The following is a 26711-nucleotide window of genomic DNA, read 5'->3' on the forward strand; positions in this document are numbered from 1 at the left end:
AGACTCCAGAAAACACAATTTTCACACTGAAGTTCATGGACAACTCTCCCAACTTTTCAAAATCCAGACATAAATAAAATAAGGATGATGTGCTATTGCAAATCTCATTTAATTTTATTCCAAGAGAAGAACATGATAATTGCAAACACAAAATGAGAAGGACCACAAGGCGCCCTAAGTGTGCATATTCAGGGGCCGCATCAACATGTTGAAGAGGCTTTTCTGGCAGCCACTTAGGGAACACAGTGCAAACAACTACAGGTTGTGGCACATGTTGGAATGAACAAAACCTGCCATCTAGGTTCTGAGGTCATACTTAGATCGTTCCAGTAACCGAAAGAAAAGGTTGAGAAGACCAGCCCTGCCCATGGAATTTCAACAAAGCTCATAATCTGCAGCACTGTCCCCAAAATGATTGTGGCCATCTCATCCTGAATCGACTACGCGGCTCGAAACAGAGGTTTCAAAGGTTCTGTGACAAGCTAACCTGCATCCTCTAGAATTGCACCATAGGGCTGAGAGCTGTAGGGTGCTCCTGAAAGGATCAGGACTGCACTACAGATCAGAGGCAGTGACTCTCCATATAGTCCAGATAAGAAGAGCTGTAGGAGACCCAGCAGTATCAGCGTAAAATTCAAAGAAATGTCCCCCAAAAGTGACAGTATTACAATACTAATTATTAACTGCTGAAGTATTCACATCAAAGAGCCAGAATTTGAAGTACTCCTAAAAAGCAGTGATCACTTAACACCAGGTACAGAAATCTGATTAAAATCCATAACTGATAGCAGTGAGATTCATGGGGAAAAATTTGTGTGTATACTGAAAGGATGGGCTAATGGGATATGAAGGTGGTGTATCTTTCACAGTGAACATGACACTCAAAATCACCAAGGTAGAAGCTGAAGCTGCACATGAGATTGATTGATTAAGACAGTAGCAAGAGTGCCATAAACTTAAAAATGGATGTTTCTATCAAACACCACTCACCTGCAGGTGTAACTAAAAACTTTACAGAAAATCTGAGTTCACTAATACATTAGTCGCTCTACGATATCATCATGATCGAGATCAACAATCACTAGGGATAGTTAAAGTATTGTAAGTGATGGACATGATAAGATATCCTGCAAATCATTACTAAAGCCTTCTCTTTGAAAATTGCCTAGAACAGATAATTCAGAAGCCCGCTCATGACAGATATGTATTAAATCAAATGGTAAAAAATACACACGAGCTCTTTCAAGATGATTACTATGAAACTGGTATCACTGACCATGACACACTTGTAATAATAAACATGAAGAGAAGCTAAAACTAGTAGGAAGATTTGTATGTTCAGCAAACTAGTTTGAGAGGCTTTAGTATGACATCTCACTGAACAACTTGAAACATTTAGTCTTTGTCAGGAGCATCCAAAAGAACTGTGGATCAAGTTAAAAAAAAAAACACCTTTCTTGACGACACACTTGATAGATAAGCATCTATTAGAACAGTTCATGGTGGGAGCAATCCTCTATGGTATACAGTCATCGTAAAGACTTCTAAGGAATATATTTTAAGAATGTGGTGGCCCACAGATTGTAAATATTTGAAGAATGTTATCCCTTACTGCAAACAGCTGCTAGTAAAATTCCTTTACTGAACAACCAGTTTCAATCTACACACCATTATCAATCATCTGTGCAGTCAGCAGTATATGCGATGCCTCTGTTCATAATGTTAATGCTGGTGGTTAATGCATGCACTGTTTTGGACATATTTATGACTGACAACGGAATGATCAGTTTACACAAGTAACGGGTAAGGCAAACTCTAGATTGTGGTTTATTGGTAGAATCCTGAAGCGATGCAGTCCTTCAACAAAGGAAATAGCTTACAATACGTTAGTTCGTCCAGTCTTAGAGTACTGTTCATCCATATGGGACCCTTACCAGTTGGGTCTGACTCAAGAGATTCAGAAGATCCAAAGAAGAGCAGTAAGATTCATGACTGGTACATTTATCCATCGCGAGAACATTACAAATCTGATAGAGAGTTTGAAGTGGGATACACTTGCAGATAGACGGAGCACTAAATGGAAGGGGCTGCTCACTAAATTCCGAAATCCGATCTTCACCGAGGATGTACAGCATATATTATTATCATCAACTTTCAAATCACGCAATGATCACCATTCAAAGATAATTAGAGCTCGTACTAAGGCACTGAGACAGTCGTTTTTCCATCGTGTGATCTGCGAGTGGAACAGAGGTGGGGAAAGATGACTCTGGCGTGAATTGTGTCCTCTGCCACACACCGCTTGGTGGCTAGCGGAGTATATTTGTAGATGTAGATGTAATTTCTTAGTATTTGACAACAGTGATTTATTCATGGCTTTCATTATTTGGCACCATTGATTTTATCACCTAGTGTGAGCGTGTAAATGTTTTTATGAAAATAATCTTATGAAGCAGAAGACTGTTTGTGAACCACAAGTGATTCTTCAAAAATAAATTTTATCAGTAGCTCTCAGAAGTAAATCATGACATTCTTTGAACTGCATAATAGGTGTAAACTACAGCATAGCGCTACAGACAGAGAGGTGCTGAATGAAAAGCATTTGGCCAAAGAGGGCAATTCAGCATAACATCAATGACTACCATAGTAGAGTATTACCAAAAGATCTCTCCCAAAACCCAAAGAAATTCCAGTAATTTGTTAGGCACCAAAGTTAGTGTCCAGGCACTGATGAAAGAGACAGGTGCCAAAGCAAAATGCTGGAACTCCATTTTCAAATGTTCCTTTCCATAGGAAAGGCCACGAGTATTGCATCAATTTAATTCTCAAACCACTGCAAAGAAAAGTTTAGTGTCAGTGGAATTGAGAAACAGCTGAAATCACTAAAATTAAACTGAGCTTCAGTGCCCAGTGGAATCCCTATCAGATTATATACCAATTTTTTGGCCGAATTGGCCCTTCTTTCAATCATAATATACTGTAGATCTCTAACAAAAAACTGGGCCCGATGGTTGGAAGAAATTACAGTGGGATATCTGAACCCACACTCTGATTGGACTGCAACCGCACGCACACCCATGTCCCACGGAAGCCTCAAGCACCGTCTGCTATCAGCACGTGTGTATGCAAGCCAACTATGAAAACCAGAGTTCCACATAGCAAGCCATCCCAACAATAACAATGTGGTTTGTTTTTGGTGAGAACTCAGAATGCCACCACTGCAGGCACTACTCTTGCCTTTTGGCAATACTCCAATTCATGACAGGAGGCACATCCAGTGCAGAACTATTTCCATCCATAAGTCACATGCACAAAGGTAGTCCACACAGTATACTTCCACCTCAGCAGCACTTAGGCCAGTGCAGGCCTCCAAGAAATCAGTCACCATTGGGAGTTACACCAGGCAATTGTGCCAACTGCTCTGCAGTTCCTTATTCAAAACAACTCCTGAACAGTGCTGAATTCCACCAACATGACATATCCTTCCCTCGGTGGATACCTACTTACAGACTTACGCCATGGATTAAAACTCAGTGTTAGGGCCCCATTGCACACTTCAACGGAGTTACCAGACTGGTACTATCTCCTCTAGTAACATCCTAAGTGCTTACTTCCTCAGTGCTATGTCTTCCTGTAACCCACATACACCATACAGTTGCTTGATAGTTTTATTTCTTCCTGTAACTGTCTTCTTGACTGCTGTTTTATCCATAACTACCAAGCCTCGGTACAAAACACATGTCACATCCGCTACAAGGATAGCAGAAGTGATCCACAAAACTACAGTCCAACAATCTTGACATTCATTTGTTGTGCAGTCTTAGAACATATTCTGAGCTCAAAAGTAATGAGGTATCTCAAACCTCCCCATGCCAACCAGCACTGATTCTCAAATATAGACCATATAAATACAACTCAAGCATTTCTCACTTGATATCCTGAAAGTTGTAGATCAAGGCAGTTAGGGAGATGCAGTATTTCTTCACTTCCAAAATGTGTTTGACTGTGTACCACACCTTCACTTATTAACAAAAGTATTATCATATGCGGTATCAAACAAAATTTGTGACTGGATTGAAGATTTCTTGGTAGGGACGGTCTTGGATGAAGAGTTATCGCAAGATATAGAAGTAACTTCAGGTGTGTTGCGACCATTACAGTTCATGTTGTATATTAATAACATTGCAGACCATAGTAACCTCAGAGTTCTTGCATAAAATCTGATTTCTATAATAAAGTATTGTCTGAAAAAAAGTTGAACAAATATTCAGTCACATATTGATTAGATATCAAAGAGGTGCAAAGACTGACAATTTGTTTTAAATATTCAGAAATAGAAAACTGCACAGTTCACAAAATTAAAAGCTTAGTATCCTATGGGAATCAGTTAACTCACACAAATAACAGGGTGTAATTATTTGTAGGGTTATGAAATGGAACAATCACATGCATTCTGTCGTAGGTAAAACAGGTGGCAGGCTTCAATGCATTAGTAGAATATTAGGGAAATGTAATCAATCTACAAAGGAGGCTGCTTACAAAACACTTGTATGACCAATTCTAGAATATGGATATTGAATGTAGAGAAATATCACATAGCAGAAATGTATTCTGGAGAAATGTGAAATTTTCCTGTAGTCCTCTCCAGCCAGGGGCAAGCCAGCCAATGCCCCATGTCACAATCAAAATGACAAACAGGTAGAAAGCCGACATAATGGACAGCCGAACAAATCTGGAAGAGATCACACAGCCTCACCTTCAGAGTGAGGAGGTTGAATGAAACTCGGCAACAAGATCTCAGTGAAGACAAGATATCTCATCACTGTAGCCGAACAGCTGGATTTTATAAAAGAGCAAAAGTTTCACAAGAGAAGCTATCAGCTTGCTGATATGGTGGAAAAGCAACAAGCTGAAGTCCTGAATGCCATTCTTATGAAATAGAGGGGTGGTGAAGACCACTGATGAGCGTGGAAGTAGGCCACATTCCATCATCGCCAGCTCGACATAGCGTCACTGTCACAAACTAGTAGTAAAAAAAAACATACACTTTTGAGCCTTAGTGTCAATCATTATATTGCAGCACATCAGCTACAAGGCCAAACCTGTGATGTGCTGCTACCATTCACCTCGATGACTTTCACCTCGAAGGCTGCTAGCCGGCCGCGGTGGTCTCGCGGTTCTAGGCGCGCAGTCTGGAGCCGTGCGACTGCTACGGTCGCAGGTTCGAATCCTGCCTCGGGCATGGATGTGTGTGATGTCCTTAGGTTAGTTAGGTTTAAGTAGTTCTAAGTTCTAGGGGACTGATGACCACAGCAGTTGAGTCCCATAGTGCTCAGAGCCATTTGAACCATTTTTGAAGGCTGCTACATGTCTGATCTACCAGACTCTGTCACTGTGAGCTGCTGACCTTGCAAACACTGATGAGTAGACTTGAAGACTTCTATCTATGGCTTGCTGAGCCAAACTGATGGTGCTTGACGCACTGTCCACCTGTCACAGTATTCAGGACACACACTAACCTCTGCTCCCCCCCCCCCCCTCGAATAGTACCTGTAAGCAGTCATTGACAATGTCTGCCTTCCTTGGGGAAGTAATATTCTGTTGTTCATCTACACACCATACAGAGATGTGAGGCATTACCCGAGCACACCTCTTTGAGGTGCTCTCGTAATTTGCAGTCTCCATTCTGGTCAGTGACACCTGCCATACAGGCAACATCATTGGCCATTTGCCCATGAGGCCTGTCTCCCACCCAAGACCACGATTACGTGAGCCAGACGCCGAGAGCCACATCCTCCGCATTTTGCTAACACAACGTCAGAAAGTTCTGAGTTCCAAGGCCACATGCTGTATCACTGCCGGCCTAGGCACAGAGAAAGAGGAGAATACATGATTGCAAACTTTAATGAATAAATTCTTGTTCCACTAATGTTGTATCATTACTGTCCAGCACACCGAGTGGCTTGCCTCACAACACTCCATGCTCCATCATCCTAAAAGCAGACAAAGCAGACAAGAATGGTCACATGTTTGTTTGACCCATGGAGACACTGAAAAAACAGAACTGGAAGATGTTTGAAGATGATTTAACTATCCCACAAAAGCCAACTTACAAAGCAGAAGAACCAACTAAGAATATTGGCTATTACTACAAACCACTACATGTCACTGTCACAGGGATTGGGAAATAAGATTAGACTAACAGCAGCACACACAGGTGCATTTGAACAATCATTCTTCCTGCACACCATATGTGGTACTATGGAAGGGACACTCTGCCATCATTTAATGGTGGCTGTAGAATATGAATGTAGATGCAGAATTTTAAAGTCAAGAAACAATTAAATATGCTTAGGAAGAAAGTCAGAAGTGATTAAATTCTTGCAAAATCCTTTAACACAGCTCAGCAGACATGACAATGCAAGTCAATCTCTTGGAGATCACCAGGAACAAAGCAAAAGATCTCAAGAAAAGGATTGAAATGGTCAAGAAATTCAAGTACTTGGAAGATTGAAAGCCAGAATGGATTGAAAACAAATGTTACCAACAATACAATATCAAAAATGGAAAGATTACTTGCTCTGGGAAAACCTGTTCACAATAAGTGAATTTTCAATACAGCTTAATATTATTATCAAAACAAAATGCTTATACATCAGTGAATACCTTTTAATGAACTACAACATGGAAAAGTGAGAGGTCTTGGGAAGGAGAATCTTAAGAAAATTTGTGGGCATGATCCAGCATGAGGACAGGTGGAAAATTCAAAAGATCACAAGAGTCTGCCACAACATATGCAGAAGTTTGAAGAGCATGAGGATGAGGAGGCGGAAGACATTTGTATGGCATGACACTGACTGGACAGACAGTCATGTATCTATGGAAGAAGAGGACCACAATAGGATGAATTAAGGAAGCTAAGAAATCTGAATCAAAATCTAATATTTCAGAAGTTCCAAATGACAGAAAGAATAGAGCACAAAATTTGGAATTTTTGAAGGTCAAGTCTGTGATCTGGAATGCTTAATTTACTTGTGTGTGTGTGTGTGTGTGTGTGTGTGTGTGTGTGTGTGTGTGTGTGTATATATTGCTTGCCAAACATGATTTGTTTTAATTTCAAAATTATATTTAATGGACTTATTGCAATATCACAACTCTCAAACAATATTTTTGTAAGACTCAAAAATGTATAATATTTTAGTAAAATCAGCTACCACCATAACCAATGATGGCACACAGTTGCAATGGCCAAATATAATACAGTTTGCTCAGAAATATTTGTTAGTTATGGCAGAAATCGTTTGAAAATTGTTTTATAGAGCTATCCTTTGAAAAACAAATGGGATAAAATAACAGCAGAGCACAAACCACTTCATCAAAATCCCAGTAGTAACAAACAGAAAAAAGTAGTCACTAAACTGACAGGTCATATTCTTACCTCCTGATGAGATCCTTTTTGTTTTTTATTGCTTTCCTCAATGGTTCTCTCAAAACAAGTTGAACAAAGTCTTGTAATTCTGCATATATATTACGTCGTATTGCATCAGTGAATACTGTCTCCATTCGGGCCATTAGCACCTGCAGTCCTTTTATCATTGCTATTACTTCAATAAGTGCAAATTTCTCTTCATCTGTATAATTGTAACGTGTTGCCTAAGGCATAAATTTGTTGTAAGTGAGTTATTTTACTAGCATATGAAGGAAAGCTTTTTTTTGGGGGGGGGGGGGCTACTTACCCTCTCATATTCTTCTGCTTCTGGTGGGCATTCTTTATTTTGATGGTGGTCGGTCGGATGAAGAAGTTTCCACGAATACAATTCAGTTACAACGCTAGTCCACTCTGATAACAGCTGCAAACCCCTTAATGCTAAGTCTGCTGTTTCCTTATTTTCTGCATCACTCCTTGTTTCTTTGTATGTTGTTGTTACCTATAATGAAAAAGTCCTTTGTTACCTAGTAACTGCAGATATCACTTAGCAGGAGAAATTAACTTCAGATGAGAAAGATCAAAGCCTAAACATAATTGATAAAACACAAGCGGTGCTTCCTGATACATGGAAAGTATCTCGCAGTCTGAGACTTAAATCTGGACATGTGCCTTTCATGGGCAATACAGTACTATTAATGTACATTTCTTGATCTATTTTCAAAGCTCCAGTCTTACAGAATATCTGAAGGTTTGCAGATTAGTGTTTAATGCCCTACCTGACCACTAGATAGTCAGCCACTGGACAATGGCAGGGCGATCTCTGCCGAAAATGTGTGGACAGTTAACCACTTGATGCAGCTTGGAACCCGCGGCTTATTAATGGATATCGTTGTGAGAACATGCATTCATACTATATCTATTTAGCTTCTCATTAGTGCTACTGCTTCACAAGACATTAATTTCAACTGACTTTAGTTAACTGCAGCACATAACAACTTACTGCAAACTGTAACATTTCACCTGGCTTCAGTGTCTGATATCCATCAAAAGTTAAACAGTTGTCACCAGTCAATGACAAATTAAGATAGGCACACATTGTGTAAAATTTACAGTCTTCCACAATCGACGAAGCCAATATGCCACAAAAAATTCTCTCTCCAGCACTGCCTATCATCAAACTCACTGCACAGACTGTGACACAAAACTTTCACATCTTACTTATGAAGTGCCACTGATGTCACACTGCCCTGTTTGTTCAATCAAAATCACCACCAATAAAACTTTAGAACTATACACGTATAATGACAATCCCCTTTCTTGCAGTCATTTGCCACCCACAAACTATAGTATAAGTCTATTGCTTCCCTAGTTACTGATAAAATAGGTATTCATATAAAACTACATAGGCCCTAGTTCCCGAGATCTTTTCAAGTCTCAAATAATTGTAAAACAGATACATCATAAATGTTTGGGACTTGAAAAGTTCTCTGGAGCCATATAATTTCATTTTATTAAAGCACTTATGCCAGGGCTTGAGGGAGAATCCCCACCCATTTCATTTGACACCGAGTTCCTTTTCCAGTATAGTTAGAGTGCCTCTGCAATACTATTCAAGTTCAGGGCAAATACCAAGTGAGCTGAGACACGAATGGGAATTTGGATTGAGGAGGAAGGCATGCTAGCATAGCACATGCAGTTGTGCAAAGCCACTGTGCTAGATTGGCCTAGAGGTTAGTGCATCTGCCTAGGGAGCAGGAGACTCAGATTCTAATCCCGGCCTTGGTACAAATTTTCATTTGTTGCTGCAGTCTACACATATACAAAATACATATTGAAACCTTTCTGCAACAATGATTTACACAATGAAATCCCATTTACAAATTAACACAAAAATTAAGTGGTCAGTTATTCCGAATTGCCTTTCAATGACCTTTCACCTAGTGCCCTCAGAATGTACAATATATGCACAATAATCAAAGGGCAAAAGCCTTTATTAATGGGCTATTTAAATAAATTTAACATTACTATTAAAAATACTGAATATTGTAAAAGCACTATGACAGGAAACAGGTAACAGGTGGGTCTAAACTGTGCTGGTATCCTAACACCGGTTACTGTGAAGAACCACTTATTCTGGCTTACTTTAGCTGTATAACTGTTTGAGTTCAAACTATTTACTGTATTAAAGCATGGTGCTCACAGGTTATACTACAAAAAAGGACATTTCTTTTGATACCTCATTTGAATTCACAGCACAAGTTCTCCAACAATTAATTTGTGAAGGAAATTACCATAAATGCCAATTACTAATATTGCTGTAAACTACAGTTTTCAACATGTAAAAACATTCCAAGTAGTGATGGACTCATCATCATGCTCAGTTTGGTATTAATGTAGCATTATTAGACTATGTGACACTAAATATCCAATATTTTTGGGTAGACTTTTTTATTTCAGCAAGCACTCTGACCTTTCATTCCACAGATGTGGATGTGATTTATCTTTCTAGTAGGGAAATACACAGCACGTTGAGTGTCATATGCACCTTGACAATCACATGGCAGCCATGAGCCATGACACTTGGGTTGGACTATCACCACTTAAATCCACAGAAGGTGGAGACTTAGGAAAGGACATTCTACTTTTGCAGAAGACCTGCTTAAAGAACACCTCAGTTACAAAGTCTTACATAACATCCACAAAGGGATAAATAACTACACTAGAGCACCAAAGAAACTGGTATAGGCATGTGTATTTAAATACTGCAGTTGGCAATGTCAATAAACGATAAGTGTGTTGTGCAGTTGTTAGATTGGTTAACTGCTGCTACAATGGCCTGTTATCAAGATTTAAGTGAGTTTGAATATGATGTTACAGTCGGCGCACGAGCAACAGGACAAAGCATCTCCGAGGTAGCAATGAAGTGGGAATTTTCCCATACAACCATTTCACGAGTGTACCAAGAATATCAGGAATCTGATAAAACATCTCCAATACTGCTGCAGCTGGAAAAAGATTCTGCAAGAACAGAACCAACGGCTGAAGAGAATCGTTCAGTGTGACAAAAGTGCAACCCATCTGCAAAATGCTGCAGATTTCAACGCTGGGCCATCAGTATGGGCTTTCCCCTTGATGACTGCACGACACAAAACTTTACACCTCGCCTGGGCCCATCAACGCTGACATTGGACTGCTGCTGACTGGAAACATGTTGCCTGGTCGGACAAGTCTTGTTTCAAATTGTATTGAGCTGATGGACATGTACAGTTATAGAGACAGCCTTATGAATCCACGAACCCTGCACGTCAGCAGGGGACTGTTCAAGCTGGTGGAGATTCTGCAGTGGTGTGGTGTGTGCAGTTGGAGTGATATGGGATCCCTGATATCTCTAGATACGACTCCGACAGGTGACATGTACGTAAGCATCCTGTCTGGTCACCTGCATCCATTCATGTCCACTGTGCATTTCGACGGACTTGGGCAATTAAAGCAGGACAATGCAACACCCTAAACATCAGAATTTCTACAGAGTGGCTCCAGAAACACTCTTCTGAGTTTAAACACTTCCGTTGGCCACCAAGCTCTCCAGAAATGAGCATTATTGAGCATATCTGGGATGCCTTGCAACGTGCTATTCAGAAGACATCTCTAACCCCTCATACGCTTACAGATTTATGGGCCGACCTGCAGGATTCATGGTGTCAGTGCCCTCCAGCACTACTTCAGACATTAGCTGAGTCCACGTCATGTCGTGTTGTGGCACTTCTGTGAGCTCGCAGAGGCCCTGCACGATATTAGGCAGGTGTATCAATTTCTTTGGCTATTCAGTGTACCTTGGAATAATGGAAATTAATAAACATGTGTCTACTTGCTACATATCTAAATTTTTCAAAGTTCTGCCATGCGAGCTCAGAACAAAGAAGGGTAGCTATGCGGCAGTGTGCCAGTTGGAACGTCAACAAGGCATACCACCAATGTAACAGACTGAGGAAGGAAGGAATGCAAACATTGCAGTGCTGCATAACAAGGCACTGTAAAGCAACACTAAATAACTTCCAAACTTCAATGCCGGTGCGCCACTGCAAAGTCACATGTAAGCAGAAGCTCACTGATGCAGAGTAATTACTGAATTACCACAGTGATGCAAGGAGCTCTGACGGGACTGATAAATGAAGGCATACACACTCATGCACTCAGAGCCACTGTATTGTAGACATATGCTCGACCCTTTAAATAACAAGGCTTTTGGAGCTCCAAGACACATTGTCACACTGCCATTCTGGCTGTATCACTAGAACCAGAGGGAATGACAGAATGCTGAGTTTCAGTGACACCATGACAAGTTGACTGATGATGAGTCAGCAAGCTACCTGCAAGTGAACTTCAGTACCAAGACAGAACCAAACTGATGTGTACAACAGCTGTGGTCTGCTGTTGCTGGTTACTAGTTATCACAGATGATGTGCAAGCTATTATCTCCAGACCAATCAGGCATGGCACTTTTGCACAGGACCCTGGCTTGAACCCCTTATAACTCTGTAGATTGAAAATTATAAATAAATGTTACTGAAGATATCAACGTTTCACTGGCATCTCCGGGTGCAAACTGGAGCACTCATCCACAGTCCGGGCTTGGCCTCCTGGTCACAATGCAACCTCAACTCCCCAGGTCACAACAGTACTGAATGATTAGGCACAGTTACCTTAATTGCAACTTCTAACTGCGGATACTGCTAATAATGCCTTCCAAGTTGCTTTGTAATTTTCCCCCTCTACTCAAATTCCCCATTTTTCCTTTATTTCAGTTTCTGTAGCTTCACTTGCTGGGTTAAAATTTTACGTTTTATAATTACAGTCAATTCACTTGCCTGTTTAGTCTCATTTGTAATGTTTTACCTGTTTCTAATACTGGAGCTGTTACGGACAAGTTATCTTGTTCAGTCACACAGTTGTAACATGTTACCAAAGTTTGCTATGTACTGTTCAACTTATTTTTCTCCTCAGAACATTGTTGTAATTTGTCACATAGTCCATTATTTAATGTGCCACATAGTGTACCTAAGCTAAATAGTTTTACATCACATTCTTCCTCTTGTTTTAGTCCAAAATCAAACATTAGAATTGTCATCTTTGAACATTAAATGAGACTCTCTGTAAACAAACCAAGCTTAAAATCTTCAAGCTGAAAATATGTTTGTAAAATAATAAATATTGTGGAATGTTACACCAGTGTTATGCATTTTTCATTCATAATGTATAAAATATTCTGCCAAGAACCAACAGAACAGTCAATTAATGCAGTTTGTGCCACAGTTCACAGTAAAGGAAAATGTGTCTCCACTGCCCACCACATTGGCATATGGATGTTCTGAATTAACACATACCAGGCTGGTGAATTGGCTGCAAAAAGAGAGAATATATGCTGCACCTTGACAACCCACTAACCCCATATTTCAGCATGTGATTTCTACTCGCAGTGTTTTGGCAAGGAAAAATGGCTCATCATTCCTCTTACACTAAAATATTACAACTGAGAAGGCACATTATTGTAGTCACCAAAAATTTAACACCACCTTCTTGAGAATGTTAGCTGAAATAGGACTACTATCTGCTTGTCTGTCACATTTACACTTTGTACAGAAATCAAATGTAATGCCTCTCCAGTTAGTGCACAAACTTCACAGCCTGTGGTATCATCAAATACTTAGCAATCATCCTGTGCAGTTTAAGAAGCATGTAGCAGTAATGGAAATTCCTAGATGAAATGATATGTAAAAAAAGGGAAAGGTAACCACTCACCTATGGCAGACTGATGTGTGGCGCATAGACGCACATAGCAGAAAACAAGTGTTCACTTGCTTTCAAGCTCTGGCTCTTTTCCTAGTAGAAAAAAATGATGCTGCAGCTGCTACAGTTTGTGTGAATTCATGTACTTCCTACTACAAAAAGACTTGAAAGCCAGTGAACACTGTTTTCTGTTACATGTATGAATACAACACTTATCAGTCCTTTAATAAGTGTGTACCACTTGTAAAAAAAACACACACACAAAATCAACACGTACCAGATAATAAGATTTGGCAAAAAAGTCTCCTCAGATGGCACCTTAACCATAGCAGAAAAGCCAATGAAATGTTTGTCTTACCATTCATAATACACTTCATTGCCAATACAGCCTTCTTTCTGTCAATATTCTGTACAATGTTAATGTATGTTATGTTAATTTATGTTAATTATGACCATTAATATAACAAGCAAAATGAGGCATCTACACATCAATAATCCAATTAAGATCTTGTGATAATTACTCTTACTTCATTGCTATATCTTGCAAGTTCACTGATGTATTTAACATGGTCTTCTCGTATCTGGGGCAGGTGCACCATTAAATCAGCTTGAGGACTTATGCTGTTGGAACTGGACAGAGGCCACTTGGACGGATCAAAATGCTTGCTACGCTTTATATAATTGAATGGCGCTATCTGCATATCTCCAAACAGTGGCACAACTTCCAGGTTCTGAAATCATTCACAAGGTGTATAGCTACAGATATTAAGAGAGAATGTATTTGGTAAACAAAAGAATAATTGTAAAAACATGGAATTTTAATCTCAAATTTCTTTACCTTAAATATCCGGTCAATCTTCTCTAGCTTCAGCTTCTTCTTTTGATCAAGTTTATTGATATTACACAGATCACTATCCATGAGAAACAGTCCAAATCCCATCACCTTGACAAGCATGTGCTTCTCATGTGGTGTCAAGTACATTTTTGTCTCAAACATGTGAACACATATATTCACTACATCTGCTAAAAGTTCCTCATACCCAGGAATTTTTTCCAAGTTTTCTTTAACTGTATCTCTGATTTTATTCTGAGTTGCAAGGAACATTGAAAGGTTTTGAGATTCCTGAAGTGTCTGTGAATCAGCCATCACTTTTAGAAACTGGGCTGCCCTACAAAGCAAACAAATACATATTTTGCAGGTTATTAATAGCTCAACTGAGAATAAAATAAACAATCTGTTTTCAAACGGTGATACCTTCTGTAAGTAGAATAGTCATTTTTCACACTTGATTTCATATTCTTTAATTCATCAAGAACAGCAAACATGTTAATAAATTTTCCAAGTGTAAGAAGGTATGCTTCTGAAACAAAATCTTTTCTTTTTTCTTGATGGCATAATCTCTTCACTTCAGCAGAAAATCTTTCTATAGCTTTCCTCTGCAAAGAACACAATTAATGAGCAAATTTACACAATCAGCATTTGTATGTATACAAGGGGCTTTGAAGTTAATAAAAGTGGTTTACCTGAAAATACATAAAATTCAAGAGTTTATTCACTTCTGGTGCAAGAACTTCTACAGTTTTCTCATATATTTCAACCCTATTGGGTTGTTCATTTGATTTTGGCTGTGGAATAGCACGAGAACAGCACCTCCATGTGTACAGCATTACAGCGTGCACTAAACCTTCCTCAAGCAGTTCGTTCTGCAAAAACAAAATTTGTTGATGAATTTCATACTGTAAACTCACTCTGCAGAAATTGAAACTGACTAATCATTAAGCTGATGGAAATTTCAGAATAGATACAACGAAAAGTAACAAAATACTGTATTCTGTGAGGTTGCCTTCAAGACAGCAGCAAAAGCAGTATCTGATTGTAGATCCAAGAAAGAAATTTAGAAGGCTGCCTTTGCAGAAGAATCTGCTTCCAGCACAGATTAACAGTACTTATTCCTATGCTAAGAATACTAGTACGTAAAAATACAAAAAGTTTTTCTACATCCACCTCAACTATTTTTTATGACACAAGCACATGACCATTTCATGATAACATAACCTGTTTCTGTGAGCCTATCGTCATCTTCTTCAGACTGACAATAGAATGAGGAGACAAAGAATTATTAAGGAATACATAAAATCTTCCAAGTAACTATCTGCACAATGATAAAAGAACAATAAAATTATACCTAAAGGCACATACTGTTAGTGGCGACAATGTTCCCGTTGCATTATCAACAGCACTAAAGGCAACAGTCGGTAGAGGTCGAGATTTTATAAGCAAAATGAAATCTCTTTGTTTATTTGTATATGTCTGTATTAGCTAAGGGAGTAGCTACTTCAATCAATCATCTAATCACCAAGGACAATAGTTCATTTTTTTCTAGCTACTGTGCCTGCTGATATTGTTGTACTGGTTATGGTAGCCATTTTTAACAATAAAGGAAAGGAAAGGAACAGTGCACAAACACAAATCATCCCTACAGTTGAGAGGACGTGAAAGACACTCACTTCCATGAAGGCCATGGGACACTGTAATGGTCATCATCATCATCATCATCATCATCATCATCATCATCATCATCATTTTTCAACTCCAGGTTCGAGGGTGTGGTGTACAAGTGCTCGCCATCTAGTTCTGTCTATTCCAAGAGAGCTTCCCATGTGTGTCCTTCCTCCTGCTCATCTGATCTTACAGTCTCTATCCAGAATTTTCTTGGTCTTCCCCGTGGACTTCATCCTACGAGGCTCAGTTTGAAATACTTTTGGCAGGTCTTTGGCTGTTTATTCTCATTATGTGCCCATACCACTGAAGTCTGCGTTTCTTTAGGACACAGGTAACTGGAACCTCAATACCAGCTACTTATTTGTTCACCTCATTCCTGAATTTGTTCTTTGTAGTTGTTTGATTCAGAGCTCTACTGAATCTCACTTTTGTTGCCTGAATTCTGTTGAGGTCTTTGTTTACATGTTTCTAAACCATACGTTAGGACAAGTACAAAACAGATGTGGTACTGGTCGCTTTTGCTTTTCGTGGCATTTTATCATCCCAGAGAAGATTTCTGACTCGGATGTAAAAATTGGGTGCTTTCTGTGGCCTACTGAGTATTTCCTGCTTAATGATGTTGTCTTTCGAAATCATGCTTCCTAGGTACTTGAAATGTGAAACGGATTTTACTTTGACCACTTCTAGAAATATATTTGAGGTTGTTCCTTGCCTGTTGATGGTCATTCCTACTGTCTTTGTTTAACTTATTTTTAGCCCAAAATTTTTGATTGTGTTGTTCCAATCACTATGTTTCCTCTGTGTTTCAGCTTCTGTCTCTCCCCATACTATCAAATCATCAGCAAAAACTAGGGCATTTGGTTCACTGTCTATTTTCTTGACAGATTTTATGATCTTGTCCGTTACTGTTAAAAACAGGAGTGGTGATAGGGCACTTCCTTATTAGACACCTCTCTTTGTTTCAAACCATTCTGATCATCCATTGCCTATCTGGAGACAGCTGTAACACTTTTGGTACAGCATCTCGACTTTGCTGTCATTCGCTTTTTCGACGTCCACAAATACAATCACAAGATTTGTTCCATATTCCCAGTACTTTTCTGTCAACATTCTTATTGCAAAAATAGGATCCATAGTATCTCCGGCTTACCTGACACCACATTGTTCTTCCTCAAGTGAAGGTTCTACTATCTTTCTGATTCTCATTTCTATGATCTTTTCTAACAGCTTCAAGGTGTGTGACAGCAGTGTGATGCCTCTGTAATTTCCACAATTTCGTTGTTTGCCTCTTTTGAGCAGATGGACAATGACTCCTTTACTCCAGTCTTCTGGGATTTTGTTTTCTTTCCGAACCACTGATAACACTCTATATAGCTGATTTACGCCTACTATATCAGCTGCCTTTATCGTGTCTGAATCAACTTCCCATTCCACACGCTCTTCAATGCTGTTTCTATCTCCGTGATGTTAATGGGTGTCCACTAGTTTGGACTTCATTAATTACTCTACAGTCGTCGATGGTTGTGTTGTCCCCATCTCCATTTAGCAGCATGTTGAAGTACTTTTTCCATTTCATCCCTGATTCCTTCTTCTGTTCGTATTAAGTTACCGTCATCTATTTCAAGGACAAGGATTTTTACATATTCATTTCATTTGCTCTTTAGTACTCTGTATTATAATTTCCTACTTCCCTGACATTCTTCCTCTATCCACCAAGGAGTTTCCTTCTCTTTTGTTGCGGCACTCATTTTTCCACAGATGTCCGTGGCTTCTCTAACAAAGGTTTCTTTGAATAAGGACCATTCTTCTTCTATTCCCCTTTCTCAATTTTGGGTAATTTGGCTGCTATTTGTGCTTTATACTTTCTATTTTTCTCCATGCCCTTCAACAGCCAAGTCTTAAACTTCGACATTCTCTTTTCTTTAAACTTTGGCACTTGAACACCTTTTAGGTCAGCAGTTAATAGCTGGTGGTCGCTATCTAGGCACTCACTGGGTATGACTTTAACATCCATAACATACTGACCAGCTTTGCTACCAGAGATGAAGTCTATCATAGTCCTGAGCTTACCATACCAGCTGTATCTCGTTATTTTGACTTTCCTTCTTCTATACCACGTGTTCTTCATGGCTAAGTTGTTTCGCACACAGAAGTAGATACTAATAGGTATCATTTCCAAAATTAAGAAAATATTACGCTTTATCAATACACCAACACAGGACTGTGTGCTTCTTTGGTCTGGCTTAGTTTGCCAGACCACCATGGTTTAGTCCACAGCACAAATGCTTAATAATTTTGTTATTATAGTCCAATACTGTGATGTGATTAGTCAGTTATTATGTTACAAGGCAGTATTAGTAATTCACAGTGACTTTCATTATTTATAACTGCAGAGTCAATTTATAAATAATCCATCTAAAGATGAGAATAGTCACCACAATTACTGATATTACTCCTTTCATTCATTTTCTAGAAAAAAGATGATAGAGAGAGAGAGAGAGAGAGAGAGAGAGAGAGAGAGAGAGAGAGAGAAATATTTCAGCTACCCAAGATACAGGGGTACATATGAATATGGCTTTCTGTAAACATTCAACAAATGGGAAGTGCTGAAGTATCTATCAGGTGTAGCTCCAGAAGAATGATGCATATTCAAATTGTGTGACCAGTACTGCATTCTCTACGACCTCCACTGTGAGATACGTACCTAATAAATAACATGAGACAGTGAAACATCAGAAGGAAATGGTGGAACCAAGACTGGCTCTTATTACCAGTGCCATGTAAAAACCCACAAGAGAGAAGGTTGGGGGAAATGAGCAAATCCATAAATAATAACAAATAACATTAAAACACTGCTGACATTCAAATTGATGTGGACCACACTTCTTTGAAATTTTTATTGTATTATATGTTAAGGTATTTATCATCCATCTTTAAGCATTTGCATGCATTTGCTATCGGGTCTAATTTTAAAAATAACTTCTACATTAGAGATTAACATGTTAGAGAAAAGGAGACTACTTACTGTACTGTAATACACACTATATTCCAAACTATACACAATCAAATAAACAAATGCATGTACTAGGTGTCCAGGAGAAATGGTCAAAATTCAGGGATATGACAGGAATGATTATTTGAAGCAAAAAAAAAAGTCTAAAATACTGACCTTAAGAGCTATAAGCATTACTTCATCTTTGATACTATGAAACAAATCTCTTCTACCACTGTCTATTTACCTTCCATGTTTTGGGAGGAAATAGTATGGACCAAAAGAAAAAATTGTCTAGTAACCACGGGCTTTAAAATGCACATCTTAACAGCTGTGTTCAGTAGAGCGTATGTGTTTCACAGTTGAAAGGCTATAAATGTCTTCAGACTTGGAGCAGCTCAGCTCAGTTTTGTCACAGATTTTTTAAAACCGTGTACTTCTACTTCCGTCCAGATACAAATTATTACAGTGTTTGCAAATTTTTGTAGAAACTCATTAACATAAGCAGAGTTAGAGTCAGGCGTGGGCTTTGAATATCAGGAGTTGGGAACTGACCTTAGCCTTTGACCATTTTTAAAAAAGTCATCTGCAGTAACATTAACATAATCTGTAGTGTTTTGTCACACGTTCTACCAAGTTCTGTGTTAATGATACTCTGAGCATTATATTTATTATGAGAATTTTGAAAGTAGTCATCATTTGTCCAACAGCTGGCTAATCTAATTCTGATTTATATTGCCTTGATTCATACAATGAGCGAATTTGTAATAATCCACTTCCGTTTAATCAAAGAACTCATTAAACTATCCTTAAGACATTTTCACAAACAACAAGCAGAATAAGTGGCTAGTGCCTTTCTTGATTTAAACTGAGCTGATAAAGAAGAGCTGATGGACATTAGCGTAAGGGCTCATTCTCATTTAAGGAGAAAAAAACAGATGAAGATCCTCTATTCAGATACTTGAACTGACACCAAAACCGAAGTCCATTATCCAAGATTAAATTGCAAGAGGGCAGCTGTCTGAAGGCAAAAGTCAGCCAAAATGTAGTTATCAAAGGAATATATATTTTTTATTGTTACTGATGGGCAACTATTGCTGCTTTAGTGACGTAGTTGAATGTACGGAATACATAAAGCCTCTCACACTGGCATATGGCCACTGTGAATGATACACAGAAGACTAGTTAGTAGGTTCCTTATGTTCTGGCGTAACCAGAAGCACTGGAATGAAGAAGAAGAAGAATGCAAGACCAGAGAAGGCGGTGAAAAGACGTCGGCCAATACTGTGCTAACCAGGACACGACAACCATAGGAGCGACATATAGCCGAAGTGAATATAAGCATCGCTCCTGCCAGCCTCGGCAGGACATTAGTGGACTGTATTTGCAGAGCATTAGCATGGCCTAGCAGAGTGCTACGACATCAGATTGCAGTGATCCATATTCATTGCTTATTTAAACACTGTGTAGAGCAAGGACTTGGATTTATGTTGCATGTCACCCATCACGTCCAACACCATTGCATTCCGAGAACGCAGTATCCTTCAGGCACCCTATATGAGACAAGTGGGCAAGACCCCACATTTACTGACAAGGACTCAACATTATTGGCGACGAGTATCCAACCGAACTCTGTGCCTGGCAGCCATGGAATTCTCCTTTCCATTTTTTTGCTGGTGCCTTAATTCTCTCTTGTCTTTACTCTGCAGGGGCGCATATTGCTTTAACAGTTTGTTGTCGTTTTTGCTAATTCGTGTTTTCAGGTGTGTGTTGCAGAAAATTTCTTTGTACATATTTTTGTCTGTTTGTTGCATTTGTATCTTCCAACATGACCATCCCACCTGTCCCGCCCCCTGCTCAGGCACCACAGCCGCAAGTGTTAGATGCAACACAGCTAATGCAGATGTTCAGTTTCACACGCAGCAAATATCAGCACTACTCAACAAGGTGCAGCAGCTACTCGTCAACACTGTGCGCCCGATGGAACAGGCACTGCCTACTACAGCTGCTATACCACCATTTCGACAGTTTTGTGAACAGGAAGACAAATGATTCGAGTGGTTGGCCCAGTACGAGGCCCATATACTAACCCATAATGTTTCAGGTACTGTGAAACTTCCCTATCTATTATCCACAATAGGAAGTGCAGTATTTGCCTCATTCAAAAACTTTTTCCTAATGCCATTCAGAGTGAACTTAATTACAACCAGATTATTGCTTCGCTAGCTAACTATTATTACCAACAAGTGAATATGGTAGCAGCTGGGTATCAATTCTTTAATTGCAAAAAATGGTCAGAACAAACTTATAGTTAGCGGGTAACAGATTTGCAGGTTACGACAAGTAAATGCAAATTCGAATGTGCTTGCGATGCTTTGTATTCAGATGCTATGTTGTGTGATGTGATCGTGTACAATGTACCTGATGTCAAACTCGGAGAACAAATTTTAAAACAGTCTAATCCATCATTTCAGCAGGTAGTGCAAGTATTAGATCAGTACGATTTCGGTGCCTTGTCGGCTCATACATTTGAGCACCCACCTATTTGCTGGGTTGAGTTCCGTAGTTGCAATCGCCCCATTCCACACTGGCGGCGTGCACAAGCCATGCCGAGTAAACAACATTCCACACCCGTGTAAGCAGTTAGTTAAACAGGCAGCTACACAGACAAACAGAATTAAGTCTTGCCCTAGGTGTTATTCACGGTACAAATGCCCAGGCGGCTCCTCCTGACAGGCTCAGTGCTACGCTTGTGATAGGAAAGGACATCTGCAATCTGTATGTTTGCAACAGAACAAACATAAGAATTTTACCCACTCCCAAAAATTTAGTTCCGAGGCCCATGTCATTAAATGTAGTATATTCCAAGTCTGCAACTAGCAAGAGTGCAGTTGCGTCAGTGATACACCAGTCAAACAAACTTTTTGTTCATTTATTTATTTGTGGGAAACGTCAAATTTCAGTTGGACACGGGTGCCTCTGTCACATTGCTAAATCGTCACACATATGAACTGTTAGGCTCCCCACACCTGTCTAAAACTAGCACGCAACTGACAACTTATAATGGACAAGACATTCCCGTTCTCAGAAAATGTACTTTGCCCACCATGTACTGCTCTCATAAGCGAACAGTGACTTTTACAGCGCTACAATCATGCAAGTGTGAGGACATATTTGGTCTTAATTCATTTGATTTGTTTGGCTTTAACATTCACAACAATGTGTTGTCAGTGTCTACATTCAGTGCAAAATACAGTCCAGCTAACTTTCTAAATTACTTCTCTTAACTCTTTTCTGAAGGTTTAGGCAAAGCTAACAATTTTGTTGTATGTTTTACACTGAAAGAGAATGCTCAGCCGGAATTTTGCCAGGCCAGAACTGCTCCCACTGCGTTATGGGACTAAGTCACTGCTGAACTTAAAGAATTGCAAGGTAGCAGAGTTATTGTGCCCATACAAGGTAGTCAATGGGCAAGTCCATTAGTTTTGCTCCCCAAACCCTCAGGTCGCATTTGCCTCTGTGTTGACTTTAAGTCTTCAGTCATCCCACAAACTGTCATTGATACTTGTCCATTGCCACAACCAGAGAATCTCATGGACAAATTAGGCGCTGGACGCTACTTTTTGAAAATTAATTTGCATGATGCATATCTTCAAATACTGCTCGATGAAGAATCTCAAAAAGTGTGTGTACTAAATACTCATTTGGGCTTGTTTAAATATTTGCATTTGCCTTTTGGCAGTGCTTCCACACCTGCTATTTTCCAATGGTATTTGGAACAGCTGACTGCACAAACTGTTCAATTATTTGGACAATATTGTAGTAGCAGGTCATACACCTGAAGAAAATATTCAAATTTACGTGATTTGTTTCATGTGCTATCTGGTGCTGGACTAAAGTGTTGACTGGACAAGTGTGATTTTTTAAAACCTGGGTTGCAGTATCTTGGTTATGTCATAAACAGTCAAGATGTTCTCTTCAGTTGCACTTCTTAGTCATATGAGATTTGCCAGTTCCTCTCAATGTCACAGAATTGCCGTCGGTTTTAGGAAAAATGAACTATTATATTCATTTTATACCTAATGCTGCGCAAATTGCAGCTCCTTTGCATCACTTGCAATGCAAGAATGTCCCCTTGTTTTGGACAGAAAAGTGCCAGGAAGCTTTTCAAAACTTTGAAGCACTGCTCAGTTGTATTGAAAGTTGACGCTTCACTATTGCTTTTGCCTAAAAAGTGTTGTCCAAAGCTCAGTTTAACTATTCAGTGAAAACTGAAAAAGAGGCTTTGGCTACTGTGTATGGTGTCATCAAATTCGACCACTATTTGTATGGCAGAAAATTCTACTTAATAGCGGATCACAAGCCTTTGCAGTCCTTGTTTCATCCAACAAAACCGGTTCCTGTAGGAACTGCCCAAAAATTGCAAAGATGGGCTTTGTTGTTTTCTCAATACAAGTACGAGATTGTGTATTGTCCAACAGCTCAACATGATAATGTGATCGCACTTTCACGTCTTCCGATTGGCTCTGACAGAGACTCTGACGTTTCTGGCATAATCACAAGTGCTGGAATGAAGAAGAAGAAGAACGCAAGACCAGTGAAGGCGGTGAAACAATGTCGGCCAACAGTCCACTGACCAGGACGTCACAATGATAGGAGCAGCACCTAGCTGAAGCAAATATAAGCACCGCTCCTGCCAGCCTCGGCCAGACATTAGTGGACAATATTTGCAGAGCATTCGTGTGGACTAGCAGAGAGTGCCATGATATCAGATTGTAGTGATTCATACCCACTGCTTGTTTAAACATTGTGTATAGCAAGGACTCGGATTTATGTTGCATGTCACCCATTGCTTGCGACACCATTGTACATTTAAGTTAAGTATTGTCAACCTGCTTTATTGAAATAAAACCACTAATGTTATTTGCTTGAACTGTTGTACAGCATTCCAAGAATGCAGCATCCTTTAGGCACCATATACAAGATGAGTGGGCAAGACCCCACATTTGGTGACAAGGGCTCAACATCTTACGCTTTCAGAAGCCTATAAATAGCTATCAGATGACTATAAATAGATAAATAACCTCAGAAAAGCTAACTGAGAAACACAACTAAATCAAACAGGATGAAATAACAAATACATGGTAAGGACAGAATGCTGCTCACCACATAGAGGAAGTGTTGAGTCACAGACAGGTTGCCATGTAACCACCCTGCTGGGGATAAATGTTGTCAACAGAAAATAATTCTAAGTAAATATTAATTCTGTCAATAGTAGCTGAAACAATTGTTCTTGAAATTTGGTGGGTGTAACACAGATTGTTCAAAATAACAAGCGTTGACCAGAACTTATCTTTATTTCACTGTTTTGTTGTGGTTGATGTTTCCTATTCAGTTCCTTGTGTGAAAACAGGGCAGATAACGGAACGGCTCTCACATAACGGGAAAAGTCTGTTACTTCAGGTGTACAATTTATTACATCACAGAGTGCTGCTCACGATCTTACATCGTACTGGGCCTCCCACACAGTTCCTTGCAGGCCTTACACACTCTCGCTAACAACTGTGTACTGCTGCGTAAAGTAAATTCACTAAATAAAATCATGGAAGTTGTTTATAACTACAAAAAACATTATCACCTGGTGGTTGCAATTTGAAACACATGGAATGTGGTACAAAGATGATTAAGTATCTCTTGTTTTCATAGAAAAAAAGTGAAATGATATGAATAAATAATGTTAATTACACTTAAACTACATTATCCCAAGCACTCATACCATGTTTCCTGTTTCAAGTGTAAGTACATAATTTTTTAATGTGAACAGAGTTTCAATAGACAGGATATTCATTTTAACTGAAGACAATGAAATATCTTGACAACTACAAATTGGATCAAAAAAAGGTATAGTTCCAATCTGTTTGTCTAAGAGGGGGACATCTAATGATACCAAACTCAATCCACCACACCACCCCACGCCACGCAGGTGGTATCAGGGGTAAACTTGAAACCTTCAATGGGAAGCCCCATTATTTACTGCAGATTACAATTCCACGGCAAACTCTACATACATTTTGTCTGAAGCATTTTCTTTGTTTCACCACAGATGGCAATGTAATCGGAGAAATAGAAATGGATACACAATCATAATTTACAATATACTACTCAATAGCCCTTGAGTATCCAACGGCATGTGGCGTCCCACCCCCATGCTGCAAGGGTAGAACAGGCCAGTATTTTGTAACTCCTAATTGGAAACACCATATTCAATGTTGTATTCCTCCAACATTTTGAACAGGGGACTACTCGACATGCCACTGTGGCAACGGCTCAAGGTGTACGCTACTCTACTTCTAGAAGGGAAAACAAGAGCTTGTGATACAATATGAATCAACTGAGGTCCCCCTAAGTGTCTACAAAGAGATGCCAAATCTGTAAAGAAAGGTGACACTACATTTTGAAGACAAGGTGACATGTTGCTGCAGGTATAGAAAGATAAAAGGGAGGTGAGAATGATAACAGTTTACAATGCATCCACACATACAACAGAAAAACGCAAAAAATCAATAAATGGACAAAGAAAGTAGTTTTGTTTCTAATAAATCGAGTTTTGATTGCATACAAAGTGTATAAAAAACTAAATCCAGACATTAAAAAACTATTAAAACATTCCTAAAAGAAGTTGCAAGAGTTTGGACTACTGATCAGCAGCCTGGCGCAGCAACTATGGTGGAAACTGAAGCAATTCGACCCACAAAATCAGCATCTGCTAAGGATCCACCCTGTTGATTGTCAGGGAACATGAAAGAATATACTATTCCGACTATTGTGGGAAGTGGAAGAAAAAAATATCCAACACAACCCAGCAGAGTTTGCGCAACACATCATAAAAGAAGTGAAACAAGATACTACTGCAAATTTTATGTTGCCAATTTTATGAAGTACTGTGTGTGTTTCCAGAATACTGCCCTTCAAGAATATTAGAACATCACACAAAATGTCTGCCAAGTTTCATCAGCATCAGACACTGCTAGGCGCAACTACATTCAAATGAAGAAGGTGCACTTATTTCTCACCTGTCTTACAAAAGTCACTGGTACCTGCAACAATAACCGCGGTGCGGCAGCCAGTATGCCTTGTCTTAAATACAATATGTATTTCATGGCTACATTTACATCCCTGATCAAAATCCCCTATCTTTCCATTGTGGCCTGATCTTGTCAAGTTTTCTAATGTGTATGACAGTGTTAATAACAAGAACAAGCCAACCCAAAGCCCCCTGGTCTCCAGGAGATCCAATGACTTTTCAGATTTTATTTTGCTAATGTTTTCATGTTATTTGTGATACCAACCATCAGCTGTTTTGTAAGCCACCTATCACCTTCACATTAATGACATCATCAGTCAATCTGTTTGCTTATCACATCGTTAACCCACACCACTCTCGTTAAATATTTACAGGGTGTATACGAGGACAAGGAAAAAAATTCCCGGATTTTTCCCGGGTTTCCTGGTTAAAAATACACTTTCTCCCAGGTGAAAACACACTATTTTCCTTGTTATTAAGTGACAGTATATTTTCCCTTGGAACTGTAAAACTTAGCAATCCTTTGAATGGGTACGTTTTTATACATGGGTGTAGAATTTCTCGGAACTTTAGAAAATGAAACTCAGGGAAGAAAACTCCTTTTGGAAAGATTTTTGGTGTGTTGCAACATGTAAGCTGCATATTTTCGTATTACGAAAGTATAAATTCGAATTCCACCAAACACAGCACGTTACTTTCTGAACCATTGTAATCGAGATTGCGATGCACTTTTGAAAGCCAGTCATAACTCATGTCACGTGATCCCGCCAGCTGATGACAGCAGATATTCCGACCACAGGACACGTGATGTAGTCAGCTAATAGCAACATCACTGTTAAGTAGTGCAGATACACAAACAGGAAAAGTTAATGTCTTAAATTAATGTACATAGTGTTGCTACAAGAAAAGCAAAGCT

General features: G+C 39.3%; 1 protein-coding gene across 2 annotated transcripts in view; it reads right to left on the minus strand.

The window, feature by feature from the left end:
* Positions 1–26711, minus strand: part of LOC124621852 (cytoplasmic FMR1-interacting protein) — a 150150-nt gene that overhangs the window by 100397 nt on the left and 23042 nt on the right. For both annotated transcript variants that reach the window (XM_047147300.1, XM_047147299.1), the window contains exons 3-8: positions 14741–14920; positions 14472–14653; positions 14055–14385; positions 13744–13947; positions 7737–7928; positions 7439–7653 (exon numbers count right to left, since the gene is read on the minus strand). In XM_047147300.1, the coding sequence (XP_047003256.1) occupies positions 7439–7653; positions 7737–7928; positions 13744–13947; positions 14055–14385; positions 14472–14653; positions 14741–14920 (1304 nt within the window). The remainder of the gene's footprint in view (positions 1–7438; positions 7654–7736; positions 7929–13743; positions 13948–14054; positions 14386–14471; positions 14654–14740; positions 14921–26711) is intronic.

The sequence above is a fragment of the Schistocerca americana genome, chromosome 7, assembly GCF_021461395.2.
Source record: "Schistocerca americana isolate TAMUIC-IGC-003095 chromosome 7, iqSchAmer2.1, whole genome shotgun sequence".
Taxonomy (NCBI): Eukaryota; Metazoa; Arthropoda; class Insecta; order Orthoptera; family Acrididae; genus Schistocerca; species Schistocerca americana.